This window comes from Hyaena hyaena, unplaced genomic scaffold (genome assembly GCF_003009895.1).
Source record: "Hyaena hyaena isolate Hyena2069 unplaced genomic scaffold, ASM300989v1 scaffold_412, whole genome shotgun sequence".
Classification (NCBI taxonomy): domain Eukaryota; kingdom Metazoa; phylum Chordata; class Mammalia; order Carnivora; family Hyaenidae; genus Hyaena; species Hyaena hyaena.
The window spans coordinates 877,195-892,284 of NW_024081043.1; the positions used below are offsets into that span (position 1 = coordinate 877,195).

The 15,090-nt window shown below is 47.6% G+C and overlaps 1 protein-coding gene across 3 annotated transcripts in view; it reads left to right on the forward strand.

Moving 5' to 3' along the window:
- TRAF3IP2 (TRAF3 interacting protein 2) overlaps positions 1-14,644 on the forward strand; it is a 44,191-nt gene extending 29,547 nt beyond the window's left edge. For all 3 annotated transcript variants that reach the window (XM_039252220.1, XM_039252222.1, XM_039252223.1), the window contains 6 exons: positions 957-1,135; positions 3,226-3,314; positions 7,274-7,342; positions 8,462-8,578; positions 11,728-11,802; positions 14,072-14,644. In XM_039252220.1, the coding sequence (XP_039108151.1) occupies positions 957-1,135; positions 3,226-3,314; positions 7,274-7,342; positions 8,462-8,578; positions 11,728-11,802; positions 14,072-14,218 (676 nt within the window). In that variant the 3' untranslated portion in view covers positions 14,219-14,644. The remainder of the gene's footprint in view (positions 1-956; positions 1,136-3,225; positions 3,315-7,273; positions 7,343-8,461; positions 8,579-11,727; positions 11,803-14,071) is intronic.
- The last annotated feature ends 446 nt before the right edge of the window (positions 14,645-15,090 follow it).

The following is a 15,090-nucleotide window of genomic DNA, read 5'->3' on the forward strand; positions in this document are numbered from 1 at the left end:
TCCCAGAGCAGCACCACAGAACAGGCCGCTGAGAAAGCTGCTTCCTCCGTCTCAGTGGGAGGGGCAGAAGATCTGAACGCCACCAGAGAACCCTCCGTTCACGGCCACGCCGCCATAGTACAGTCCAGTATCAGGAAGCCACTGGCACTGCAACTATTGGATCCATTCGGTGCCTCCTAGATCTGCACTGGCCAATGCCGGGTGCCTCTGCCCTCCCCTTGACATGGGAGCTGGTAATGGGATGCTGGGGCGCTTCCTAAGGAACTCAGCACCTCACGGTAGCACTTATCAACAGAAACCACAGACGTGGCGGAAGCATATTTCCTTCCACTTCCCAGATCTCACACAAGTGCATCTGTGTGTTCCCCTGAGCACTATGTTCATGGGAATACTGGTGACCAAATAATAATAATAATAGTAATAATAATAATAATAAAGATGCCATGTAATAATGTGGTAGAAACTTCTTTAAAGGATCTTCAAAATCAGATTTTCGTATATTTACAACATAAATACTTTAAACCTACGAGGCCATTTCTACCGTTTGGTACATAATTAAATGTTCTCTATCATGAGTTGAAAGTCTTGTCTTTTTATCTGACTGCCTATAACGCCAATCTTGTATGTCACCTACTATACTACTTTCTTTTATTGGTGACCATGTCTGCCTTGTACATACTGCTTATCTTCCCAATTAGACAGTCCTTGCCTGGAGAAATCGAATCCTGCTCCCTCTTTCGACCCCTAACACAGGTCCTTCCAAGTGGCAGCTGGCCGAATTACTTATTGACTGAAATTCAATGGAGCAACCTCTCATCCCTCTGGCTCAGGAAAGAAATGGAGGCAGAGGAGAGATAGCTCACTGGTATCTTCTCATAGTTCCTAAAGGCTTTCTGTCCCACTAGGTTTGTCTTTGTAAAACATGCAAATTTTACTGTAAATGTCTTCTTTTCCAGGGACCAGCTATTTAATCAGCCACCTGATCGAGCGGGAGCTCCTGAGGAGTCCTTGGAGTGTCCTGCAGAGTTGAGACCACCAGGTCCCCAGGCTCCATCCCCAGCTGCTGTCCCTAGACCCCCTAGTAACCTTCCAGCCAGAGGAACTCTGAAAACAAGCAATTTGCCGGAAGAATTACGTAAGTTGTTTGCAATGTTTTTTTTCCTTCTTTTGGGTCAGGTCTTCTACTTAGAGAGTACTTGATGATTTTTCAACCATGACCTTGGATATTTCTCATATACAAAAGTGAACTAAATTTCACTTTCTTACTTTTTGCTTTAAAAAGTAACCAGCATTTTATATGAATCGTTTATAGTGATGCTGACAGTACCAGCAATACTCACAAAATGCTTACCGTTAGATTTTCTTAAATATATACTCCAACAACAAATAACTCCATGCTTCTCTCTTCTAAATGATGCTCCTGAGTGGACTTGTCCCTGGATAAATTGATTGGATGTCCATGTGGTATTGGCCAGGGACCTAGCGTTTCACCATAAATTAGCAACAGCCATCAAGAACGAGGTCATTTCCTGTAGGAGTGAGCAATCTTGTTTGGAAAAAGTGGTCTCACATTCTCCATACTGTTTTACAACCAAATGCAAACTAAGCCTTTTATTTAAAGAAACATTCGACTAAGTGTCAGGTGATGATTCTTTTTCCATATTTTGCGGCCAGAACCAGAAATGTTGAAATATCACCAAAATGTTCTCATATTAAGGTCACTCAGTACAGTAAGTTCCAGAAATCTTATGAAAACAACCACTACTTGTGAAATTGTTATATTCTGTTGTGCTTGCTAGAGAAGTACAGGTAATTCTAATAAGCTCTTTACAAATCTGGGTGCCTCTTTGAACCAAACTTGCAAATTTAGCCTTTTGGATTTACTAACTCCTATCAGGGGAATCTGTTCTCATTAGTCATTTAGGGTTCTGGAAGATTTCTTTTTTTTTTTTTTTCCCCAGAAGATTTCTATGGCAAGGATCCATCGTTGTTTATCATTCAAAAAAATGTTTTTTAATCTTTTAAAAATCTTCTACATTTTAATCTTGAGCATTTCTGGAGAATGGATGTGGTCCTGCATATAACCCTCATGTCAATCTACAGATAATATCTATCTTACCATAATCTATAAAGGAGTCCTGAAATTCTTACCTAGGAAATTGTTGAATGTTAGGTGTTAGGAAGACTACATTGAGTGCCATCAACATGCCTGGCTGCTTAGATGGGTCAGTATAACCGTTGAACCCACTTCTATTTGAGGTATTTGTTCCAAAAGTCCGGAGCCTAAGTATAGATGAATACATACAAACTCATATTTTCTCTCCAACCTTCGTTTCTTCTCCACACCCCCTGCCCCAGGGACTTCCTGAGATTAAGTTTGTTCATTCCAGACTAAAAGCCAGCACGCAGAGATTATTCGATCCCATTAACATGCTACCCAGAAATTTCCCCAAGATTTTAGCCTGAGAAAACATTGGCTGTTTCCTCGGGCTAAAATCGGCCTGACTGGGTCAAGTCTGTGGGCACAATGCCACTTGTTGCCCCAGGTGACCTAGGGAGGAGCCGGAGAGTAAGTGATGCTGGATGCCCAGAGGTGGTATCTGTCCTTCAAGCTGCTGAAGTTCCTGCTAACATTCCTGATCAATGCTTCGCTGTGCCCCCACTTCCTGGCGTTTCTCCCAGCGGGGCGTGGGGAAGGGGAAGGAGGCCATAGGGAACCACCTGCTCCCTCTCCCCCTACTTGCTTTCATTACGCAAAAGCTCAGGGCAGCAGAGAGCATCCTGAGATCAAAAGAGGACACTGCTGGGTGGCCTCTTAGCAAGGCTCAGCTTCTTGGCCTGCTGTGAGAGTATCCCCCAGGCACAGGGCCAAGTGTCTCTAAGAAACCAGGAGGTGGCCTGATCTTCAGGCCCCTCGGGTTCTGGGTGATCGATTTTGTTAACGCATCGTGTGATCTTTCAGCAAACCTCCTCGGTTTGTTTCCAGCCACCGGCACTGTTCTTCCCACGCACGCCGGGCAGTCTGCAGCCCCTTAGACAGAACCCCCTGCTGCCCCTTGGGGCCTAGCGATGCGCACAGCTGCAGGCATAAGCCCTCAGACCAAGCCCGGACCCAAAGTTTCTCTTTATAAGTCTAGAAAGACAAAAGACACTGAGTACAATTTGCAAGTGTTCAGAATAGAATGATTTGACGAGTTTCTAATAAATGTGAAAACTCTCTCTTAGGGAAAGTCTTTATCACTTATTCTATGGACACAGCCATGGAGGTGGTGAAATTCGTGAACTTTTTGTTGGTAAATGGCTTCCAAACTGCAGTAAGTATTTTCTCCAAAGAGAAGACTTGTGAGTACAATGCGGGGTGCCCAGGTGGCTCAGTCGGTTAAGCATCCAGCTTTGGCTCAGTGCATGATCTCATGGTTTGTGAATTTGAGCTCCGCATCAGGCTCTGTGCTGACAGCTCAGAGCCCGGAGCCTGCTTCGGATTCTGTGTCTACCTCTCTCTCTGCCCCTCCCCTGCTCATTCTCTCTCTCTCTCTCTCTCAAATAAATAAATACTTAAAAAAAATAATAAAGTGAGTACAATGAGAAGCAAAACTAAAGGAGAAAAATATAAATAGCTGTTGAGGTTTTAAACTATATTATCAACTTTTGCGATTAGGAACTTAAATGCTTATGGATGTAGGTAAATTATTTTCTAGATTTTGAACTCTCCAGAGTCTCCAGCACTAACTTCCTGAGTGCTTTTGGAGTGACCCTGAGAACCTCTGAACAGCCAAAACAGTGTTAGGTAAAGCTGAGCACAGACGCAGCTTGGCCCCCGACCCGAAGGAAATGCCAGGCTCTTGACACACTTTATACCTTTGCCCGCCCCCCCCCCCCATTTTTTTTTTTTAAGCCAAACCTACCTGCTTTGGCTGTGCTTCCTGTGATGCAGAAGGCCTCAGGCTTAACCAGGCCACCTGCTTATTGTACAAGCCCCTTCTGTCAGGCACTCGGCTGTGAGATCTGAGGTCAAGGGCCGCTGTGCACAGCTGCCTTCCACACCTTGAGGCAGCAGTGGCGCCTCTGGGCAGGGAATACATGGCCCGATTCTCAGCTGGTCTCGTCTAGTTCTAGGGGAGGTAGACCATGCAGCCCTGCAGTTCACTGTGACCTTGGCCCAAGAAATCTCAGGAAGCACACACTCCTCAAGTTTCATGCAGTGCCTTCCAACAGCACAGCTTAAAGTCATGTAAGTTCTTCTGTAGGATAAACAAAATACCACAGGAGGCGACTCAAAGGACTGGCTTTCCTAAAACACTGAGCTCACTTCTTTTCCTTCCCAGAGGCCCCCTTTGGGTATTGAGTGAAAGTAAATTCTAGAGAGTGCTGAAAAATTAAGGGAAATATCTATGACGAGGAATGTGGAAGGATAAAAAGAGAATATTTAGCAACTAAATGTCAATTTTAAACATTACTTGGCGTTAACAGTTTTTATTGAATTTTTCTTTATTCTGTACTTTTTTTTAATAGGAGTATCTACAAGGTTAAAAATGCATGCAATTTACACATTCCAACTTAGTGACTGTACAGAAGCCAACATTTCAATTTCTCATTTCTAGAGAAAGAAAGCACTGTGGCAACCATGATATAAAATCAAATTATAGGTCATAAGGCCAACATTTGCAGAAAAGATCTTACTTTTCATCATTTCCAAAAAAGCATAGTGATTGCCCTTGGAGAAGAGGAGAGGTTTTTATGAACTTAACAATCAGGGACTCCTTAGACAGAATTTGAATATGTCCTTAATCTTTATCACCGTGAAGCCTTGTAGTAGAATCACAGAGCCCCGTCCTGGACAGCTAAGTAACTATACTGATACACCAAGAGCCCCTTAGTGGAGAAAAACACTTAACGGGTAATTTAAGGAAAGTTTAATGAAAGGACTATTTTCAAAGTTCTAGGTAAATTTTAAGAAATCCTCAGGGAACAGAGCCATATCCTGGGCCCACAGCAAAAGCAGGAAGTTCTACTACCTGTAGGTCTAAAGAGGCAAGGGAACAGTGGTTATGGCAACCTGAAGAGGGAGGCCATATGGGTTGCTAGGGCTGCCATGAGGTACCACACGCTCAAACAACAGACATTTATTTCCTTATAGTTCTGGAGGCTGGACGTCCAAGATAAAGGTGTCGGCAGAATTAGTTTCATTCTGGGTCTCTTCCTTGGTTTGTAGATGGCCGTCTTCTTCCTTCTTCCTGTATCTTCACTGGTCTTCCCTCTGTGTGTCCTAAGCTCTTCTAAGGACACCCGTCCTCTAGGATCAGGGCCCACCCACATGACCCCATTTTACTGTGATTACGTCTTTCAAGGCTCCATCTCCAAATACAGTCACACTGAGGCACTGGAGGTTAAGACTTCAACATATGAATTTTGGGGGAAACAGTCTGGCCTAAAGCAGTGGCTGTGTGGAAAAGTTGGCCTGACAGATGCTGTGGACTTTGGTAGAGACCTGGAGAGACAAATGAGAGCTAGCAAGCACATCGTGCCTCCCAGAAAGTCCACCTCAGCAGCAAGGAATAATTTAGGTGCTCAGTTAACAATAAAAATTACCATTTATTGAGTATTTACTTCAAGCCTGGCGTGATGTTATACCTTTTTCATGTCCAGTTGTTTTAATCCTCATAACCATCCTAGGAAATAGGTTTAGTAACCACATATTACAAATAAGGATAATAAGACTTAGTTTCCGTTATGTTTTCAAGTTATGCGAGCAGGAAGCACAGAAGCCAAGAGTAGAGCCAAGAATAAAACCAAGAGTAGAGTTGGGGTTTCTTCCCCACCCCAACATGATATTGCTCTGTCTCGTATGAGAGAAATGGATTCCTAATATAGTCACAGAGAGCTACATGGTTTCTCAGGATTACCAGATGCAGTCATTGGCTATCAAACATTTTAAAGAAAGAATCATCCAAACCAAAAGGAAAGCCATTCCATTTTTAATGTGCCATTGGTAAAGAAACATATTCTGAACTTGTATTAGGTCCTGGATGTGTTTGACGGGTTGGTGTTCTCAAGGCACTTTCTCGCTTCGCAGGAAGATTAGAACTAGGTTGAAGAGATAAGGCAGACACAGATGAGTCATACGGTAAATGAAACAATATTATGATGTGCTAAGTATCTGGTACCCCTGGCCACAAAGGGGCTGAGTCGGATGAGGTGAGGACAAGGAAGTCAGCGAGTGGGGAGGATTCCCAGAGCAGGGTGCTCTGGGTGCTCCATGGTCAGGGTGCAGGGGAGCAACATAGACAGGGCACATGAGGAAAGAGGTAAGGCTGGGTCACGGGCGTCATGGAGAGCTTACTGAACAGCTCGGACTTGATGAGTCTTAAATGGTGGAATGACATTTAGGACAACTGATCTGAGAACAGTGTGGCCAAATCAAATAACCCCTCCTCAAGGACACTCTCCCCAAGTCGCCCACCCATCCTTGTATTTAATCCCTCTTGCAAACGAGAGCACCTTGTACACATGCACATTACTCTCTGGCTGCAGGGCAGAGCCTCGGCCCCAGAAAGGCCTTCTTATTTGGTCTTCTGGAAAAAAAAAAAAGAGAGAAAATAGCTGGTTTTTCTCCCCTTCAAATACTCCTTCAAAGACTTGATATTTAATATCTATCTTTTCAAGGCCCAGGAGGTTCTGCCTCTTGACTTTCATCATAAACCTTTTCCCACCATCTCAGTAATTGTTTTTGTGACTGCTCCTTGGATTTGCTCCAAGTTTCATACAATCCTTTTTAAATGTATAGATCGAAACTGGACATAATACCATAATAATGACCTGGCTAATGCAAGTAAAGCACCAGAACTAGATCTCAGCCCTTGTACACCGCACATCCATTAAAATGTTCCAGAATCATATCCTGTTTGCTTTTCCTATGACAGATATATATGTATACATATGTATATAATTTTTTTTCCTGGCTTATATCCAACCTGGTAGTCTACTACATCTCTCAGATTTTTAAAACATAATTATTATGTAGTCAAGGATACATTTTGCTGTGTATCACTGTATCCTAATTACAGATATTAAATACTTAAATGCCTACTAATGTTGAAATAGGGAACATTTTAAGAAAACTGTATTTTGGCTTTTAGACTTACATGCTCCTGTCTGCATAAAGCATTTGTAATTTTTTCCATCTTAAATGCATATAGTCTCTTGTGTTTTCTCTTGCTCTGCATCTAGAGAAAGCGTCTCATTAAGAGCCACCTCCCACATCTTTTTCTCGTAGATTGACATATTTGAGGATAGAATCCGAGGCATTGATATCATTAAGTGGATGGAACGCTACCTTAGAGATGTAAGTACATTCCAAAATTCCGAGCTCGTTTGCTGGTGAGAAAGACAATGAGCTTGGGGAGCTATTTTATGAAAGGAGCAACTGGCAAACCCACCAAGTCCAAAGCTGAGAAAGTCCCAACAAAGCCTCCCTTGTTGGCAGCCTCGCAAAGACCTGGAAAGGAAGGATGGGGTCACCCTTGTGGACATGCACAGGCAGGAAATAACGGTCAAACCAGACACAGGTGGTTGATAACAATCAGAGCAAACAATTTTTTGACCAGAATAGGAAAGGAGGAAATGAAGGCAGGGAGCGGGGAGGGAGCGACAGAATTCAATTTAATCTGAGGCCACCCCAAGTGTTTTTGCAGGATTGGGCTCCGGAGCTTTCCCCGGGAGGCTGCCCGTGTGGCAACCGCCACCCCCCTCCACCCGCCCCCCAACCCGGGCGCCCACTGGCAGCGCTGTGATTTGTTTTCCACTGACAGAATCTATACTGACCACTGGGACACTTTGTGCTTTAACAAGATAGAAATTGATTGCTGCCAGTGTGTCCGTGTCGGCTGCTTCAGCTGCTGCTTTTGGAGAGAGCGGTGGGGGAGAGAGTCTCAGCAGGCTGGGGTTTTGTGGCTTTTCCTTTTGTCTGCAGCCTGATGTTTGCTTTGTGCTGAAGGGGCTGCTCCTCCTAGCTGTGCTAACACGTCTGCACAGCACGGCACGCAGGGCGGTCAAGAGTGCAGTAACTGACAGCCTACCCCCAGCTGCCGGAGGGAGGGGGCTTCTCATCGGTGCTGTTCTGGAGTCTGTTTGCCACGATGCACAATCACTTCGTCATCCAGGCTTTCACTGGGCGTTTATTAGTGATGGTTGTAGAAAATGGCGGGCAAACCCGCCTCCATTTAGGAGAGCTCCTCACAGAGCCATTGGCTCTGCGTCTCAAGGGAGACAGAGGGGAGAAGGGGAGACGGGAGTCTGCTTGAGTGGAGGCCAGTGCCTTTCACTCCATGCAGAGAACAAGCCAGGCCCTCCGCTCTGGAGCACATCACAACGCTTACAGTCCCGCTGGCCAGTTTCCAGCCTGCCTTCACCAAATGGACCACACTTTACACTTCCATAAACATGCTTTCTCTCTCATTAACAGAAGACAGTGATGATAATTGTAGCAATCAGCCCCAAATACAAACAGGACGTGGAAGGTGCTGAATCGCAGCTGGACGAGGATGAGCATGGCTTACATACTAAGTACATTCATCGAATGGTGAGTGGGGGGCGGGGGGACCGCAGCACCTTGTCGCCCCTCAGAGAGGGGCCCTTTCTTCTGTGAAGGCCTGTCCTTCACTAGAAACCAACTCAAGGCAGTGTGATGATGGGTGAAGAACCCCAGGCAGGAGTGGGGGATGTTGGCTCTGGATCTGTCCTAAGTGACCCCATCTCTGGGACTCCGTTCCGATTGGGAGCAAGGGGAGATTCAGCTGTGGTCTCGAACTTCCAAAGCTCTGGAAAACAGCACTCTGCTGGCTTGGTTGTTTGCCAACAAATGTGAAATCCGAAGAGGGCAGGGGGACAGGGACAGCTGAGAGCGGGCTCCCACATCTGTGTCCTATTTGGTCCCCTGCCTTATCAGAGAGGCAGAGCAGCATCGTGAAAAGGACCCACACTGTTGGGTCAGACAGACTTGGTTCCGGTTCTGCTTCCTCACGTGTAGTTGTGTGACCGTGGGCCAACTGCTTAAACTTCTCTGCGCCTCCGTGTCCCTGATCATAAAATGGATCACTAACACTTACAGTGTTGTTGTAAAGATCGAATGAAATCGTGCAAGGGATTGTTCTTAGCTCATGATAGATGAGCAGCCATCCACTGCCACTCCTGGCCTGTGGGGCCTGGTCAAACTAAAACCAGCGGGAAACATTTATAGGAAGTTAGGCTTACGCAGCATCTGGTAAAACATTTTGACTGAAAATACCACCCAGCTCTGGAATTGGCTGTTTCAGGAGCTAGCAGGCTCCATGCTTTCCAAGATGACGGAGAATGCTGTGGAGACAGTCCCTGCTTGACTAGGGCACTGGACTAGACTTGTGACTTTCAGAATGTCTTGCAGAGCCCCCGATGGGTACTTGCCGGTGCTGAGGGTCAGGGCGGCTCTGGGCCTCCAGCCCCAACTCAGCCAGAGCTGGTTTGCCTTCCTCAGGCTTATTTACCAAGGATTTTGGGATACGAAAAGGCTTGAAATCCACCGGACCAGAACTTGTAAGCTCCATTCCAACTGTAACATTCCCCAGGCACCTGGAATGCACAGAAAGGATCACTGACTGAGACGGGAAGATGAGGCAGTGGCCCTGACAGAATAAGTAAGCAGCAAAGGCAGGACACAGACAGGCAAGGGACATGCAGCTATACCCCAGGGGAAGCTGACCCAAGTCCAGATTTGTCCCGGGATCAGGAGCCCAGGAAAAAGGCAGAGGGCGTGGGCGCCCCATCCGTCTCTTCTTCTACCAAGTGCCGAACACTTATTTGAGTTCAGAACCGACCCAAGGCAAGGTGGTGAGGTCAGAGAGTAATGCCAGGGAATGAGAAGCTAAGCCTCCCCGCTAAGTCATCCTCTCCCCGCCCGTGGGCAGGGCCCGGGAAAGGGTCATGGCTGGCTGCGGGAGCTGCCATCCCTTGGCTGTGCACTGCCTGTCTGGCTGGCCCCGAGGCACTCAACATCCTGTCTGCATCTCTAGGAACGCGCCAGTCCTGGGAGCTGACAGCTGGTGTGTGGGAAGGGCTCCGGGTCCCTGCCAGTTCCTGAGGAAACCTGTCAAGGGCTGCTGGTGTGTGGCAACGCCAGGCAGTAAAACACAGCTCAACCTCAGGGCTTGTCTGACTGTGCCCGGCCATGAACCAGACTGTCTCCAACCTCAGCGTCTGGCGACATGGATGTCTTGGGCCCTTCCTTATCACTGAAGGAGTTGAAGACGCCAGATACAGAAGTGCCTTCCTGCCCAGCTGGCTAACCCCCAGGTCCCCTCCAGGCAGCAGCAGTGGACAGGCAAAGGTTTACAGATGCAGTGTCCTGGAAGTCCGAGACGAAATCCAGTTCTTTGCTTTTACCTTCAAAACCCCGCGCCCTTCCTTCCACGTGTTTGTCCTGATGATGCAGTTGCACTCTATGGGGCTCATTTTAAAACATGCCTTTGATCCTCTGGATTTTAGAAGACCATAGTCCTCAGAAAACACCTTGTGGAGCGTCTGTGTGTGGTGTGTGTGTGTACGTGCATAAGAGAGTGTGTTTAGGGGGGGTTTCTATGGTGACTTCAATAACCAACTGTCACCACTGTCACTTCTCTGTCCTGTTTGTATTCCCCTGCACAAAGAAGATTTCTCCGTTTAAAAAAATCAATTGGAAGATGAAATACCTGGGAACACATAATTCCTCATCTCCTTGTCATCAGATGACTGAGAGCTTTGTGCTGGTCACAGGGCTGGGAAGACTCCCAACTCCCCTCATCTTGAAAATTCTGGTTTTGATAGAGTTCTTGGCAGCTGACTTTTTTGGGGCCACAGCAAACTGGAACTGTGTGGGGAACCTACACATTCTGTGACAGGCAGAGCTCCTCACGGATGACCCCCGCCCCCTCAGCCTCATCGTCCGTTCCCTCCCTAGCCCATCCTGTGGTCCCAACCCCACTAAAATTCCTTCACACCTCCCAACATTTGCTCGTGCTGTTTCTTCTACTGAGAATGTCCGTCCCCTCTCCCCCACTTCCTCTGCCTGACTAAATTCTTCTTGTCTTCCAGAATCTAAGTGACACCTCTCCTGTAACTCTCCTTCAAATCACTGATACAGAATGGATGGCCCCCATTTTGGGCTTCCACAGCGATTTGTTTAAACTGTTCACACTGCACCGTGGTTGGCAATTTGCTCTTCTTTCTCCGCACCAATCTGCTGGCTTTGGGAGGATAGGGATTGTGTCAGTGGTGTTCCCGTAAACTGATTCTCCAAAAAAAAAAAAAAAAAAAAATCCTGGTTTGTAGCATTTTCCCATTTCCATGGTATAAATACCATTATGGCCCATTTCAAGCTACCAGTGAAAAGGCACTGAACACAGAATCAGGACTGGATGCATCCAACTGGCTTTTGTGAGCTGATACAAGCCAGCTCAGCACACCCTGGAAGGCATCCTAATCCTTGAACCCGAAGTTGGGCACAGTGTGTGACTTTTAGGAGGCCTTCAAGAAATGATTCAGGTGCTCGGCATGCATGTGTAATGGTGGGGGCGGGGGGCAGAGCCTGAAAGGATAAGTGTGTGGCACTTGAACAAAATAATCAGAATAAAAAGACTGTGTGGGCCTTGCATGATGTGGGTGCCATTAACTCCTCCTCCTCATTCTTGAAATCAAACCTCCACATTCTTTCTGTTCCAGATGCAGATTGAGTTCATAAAACAAGGAAGCATGAATTTCAGATTCATCCCCGTGCTCTTCCCAAACGCTAAGAAGGTAAACAAAGAACTAAGCAAACAAAAAACCCTTACAGTTCCAGCTTTGGCTTGTCTGCTATCTGGGATTTTTAAGTGGAAAAGTTTGTGAACTCTTTATCAGTCCTTAGAGATAACAGTGTTACCAGAAAGATCCACAGGTTGTAGCACTCAGCTCAACTGCATGAATCAGGAAGGTTTTAAGACGTTATCTGATAGACCATCGCTGCCCTAATTGTTCAAACAGCCATTACACACAAAGAAGTAGTTTGTGTTTTAACTCATGAGAGAAAAAGAGGCTGTTCATCTGATACTTCTTATCTCCTGCACATAAAAGTCAAGATATCTACATTTTTTGCTGACTGGCCACGGAAGTATTTTGGTGCACACAGCTGAGCTCTCAAACCTGTAGATGAAAGGAATTAAATCTACACGGTTGCCAAAGTGAACTTTGCTGTGGTTCGAATGTGGGTTTTTGCACCAGAAGAGCATGCCAGTGGGTTTGGGGAGCGAGGACAGAAACTGGCTGAAGCCACGTTCCAGGCTTGGCAAAGGGGAAGACAGAGGCGTGGTGGGTGTCCTGAGAGTCAGAGCACAGCACCCTGAGCCCAGGTCCAGCTGCACCCTGGAGGACCCCTAAATGCCAGGACTGCATTGAGACTCAGGTGCGGAAGGAGGGAGGGTCCAGCTGATTCGAATGAGTTGCGTCGAGTTACAAAGCTCACACTCGGTGCGATTGTATGCATTTCCATCCCTTGCCCAGGCTCTATCCCCCTTTCTTAGCATCATAGATGAGGCCCCTTAGAGGAGGGCTGTGCCCACATGCTCAGTCTCCTCTCCTAACCGTGTGCACAGGGACTACGTTCGGGTCGTACTGGACTCTTTCAGCATGGCCCTCACACCTGCCATGTTTTTTCATGTTTCTGTGCCTGAGCACTTTCTGTTCCCCCTGCTTACGATGCCCTTCCCTGACTTGTCTGTGTAGTCAACTCTTGCCTATCCTTCTATCACCCAATCTCTCTAGCCTCTCCTGACCTCTCGACCCCTTGCCAATATCCTGAATGGTTTCTCCCTTGAGCTCTCTTAGTGTCTTGAGTCAATGTGGTCGGGGGTGGACACACTATTGGGAATATGGTGATGGAAGAGGAGACGGACTTTTAGTTGGTTTCATTAATGGCTTTAAAACTTCTTCAGACAGTCCCCTTATGGCCTGTGCTCCCACCTCCTGCCCCCTTGGCACGCTATTGCCTAGAAAATAGTTTCTTTAGGTCTTCAGTTACATTCCATCATTAGACTGTGAACTCGAGACAGCAACTGTGTCTTTTCCTCTGGGTGTCGTCAACACCTAGCACGGTGCCTGACATGTAGCAGGTGCCGCCTCTGAGCATGTCCTGCAATCCCCAAAGGGATCCCACCTCCTCAGAGAAACGCCTTCAAAACCCCATGGGACATGGGCCCCTCTACTTCGAGACCTCCCCCCCTACTCTATCTCACTCACTCCTCTCTGGCCACACGGGCCTGTTGCCCCTTGAACAGGCCAGGCGTGCCCCCGCCACAGGGCCTCTGCACTGCCTGGACCCAGACATCCACAAGGCAGGCCCCCTCTGCTCTTTTGGGTGTGTGCTCATTTTCTCAGCGCGACCTTTCCTACAAATCTGTTTAAAGCTGCAGACCTTTCAGCCCAGCCCCAGCACTCCCTAGCCCCTTCCTCAGTTTCATTTTTCTCCATGGCATGTATTACCATCAGACCCACTATACCTTTTGCTGACTGGTCATCTGTCCACCCCCACCCCCCACCCCCGCCACCAGGGCAGTCAGAAAGTGCCCCCTCACGATCCCCACCTCACAGTCTTCTGCTTTGGGCCTGCTAACAGCTCCGGTGGGCTCCTTCCACTGCAGGCCGGATCCGTGGCTGAAATGAATTAGATTAAGCCCACAGCCTCCGCCTAAGCCTCCCGGAGCCACGAAGGAATTCACATCACTCTGCGTGACCTCTGTCCTACCCCTTTTATGTGAGGGTGGTGAAAAGCACGTTGAAATGCAAAGGGCAGGTAGCCTGGGAGGCCGCCGAGACCGCGGCGCACATGTGGTTTCCATAACGAGAGGCTCAGCTTGTACGCAGAGCCGGGGGGGCTCACACGCTAACCCCTCCCGAGAGCACAAGTCCCAGGGTAGTTCTGGAGGCAACGCCCGTGCCCCAGAAAGCCGTGCATGTTTGGGAACGGGGCCCGGGATCTGCAGTCCAGGTATTTCACTAACGGTCTTCACCGCTGCTGTCCCCTCTCCCACAGGAGCACGTGCCCACCTGGCTTCAGAACACTCACATCTACAGCTGGCCCAGGAATAAAAAAAACATCCTGCTGCGGCTGCTCAGAGAGGAAGAGTACATAGCCCCTCCCCGGGGGCCTCTGCCCACCCTTCAGGTGGTACCCTTGTGACCCCCCGCCTCCCCGGAACCCGGCCGCACTGTGCGTGTGTGTGTGTGCGCGTGTGTGTGTGTGTGTGTGTGTGCTGCCAAGCACTCTTCTAGCAGATGCTGCTGTTGGCAGGCCCTCTCAGAGAGCCCCCCACCCCCAGAAACCCTGTCTTGTAGAGCATTCTTCCCAGGACCTCCTCAGAGCCGCCTTTCAGACAGAGGCCTGGCACTCTGCCTCCCCTCCTGCTAACACCCACAGCGTGCTGCTCCTAACTGTCTGGGGTGTCCACTCTGGGCCTCTCCCTGCTTAGCCAGTAGATCCTATAAATGATGTTGCAATAAATGTAAACGGACCATAAAAACCATCCCATCGCTTAGGGCTATTTTTATGAGCTAGCCAGATGTTCGTGTGTCCTCAGACCAACCTGATCCGTGTACAGATAATAAAATGTTTACTTTTTTGTAAGATTGTATTTGACTTGTCTCACAGGAGATAGATGTGTGTTAATTCCCGAGGAGATGGGCGGTTGCTTCCAGGAACGTCAGGAAAGCTGCTTGGATAGGATATTAGATCCATGTAACGGACTCGTCTGTATTAAAGGATTAGAGCCAGATAGTTAAACAATCCTTTTTCACAGAATCTTGAAAGCTTTATTTTTGCAGTAGAACTTTTAAACAAAACTACTTGTATAACAACCGTGATGTGTATATATAAGAATATCCGTGTGTGGTAGGTAGTGGCCGTGGATGTAGAAGTTTGGCTGGAATGCTAGTTTGTGCTCTAGTCTTGCTTCTACCACGAGCCGTGTGACCTTAGGCAAGTCTTTTCACTTTTCTGATACCCCAAGGACTCCCTTATAAAATGACATGGACAGGGGCACCGAGGTGGCTCAG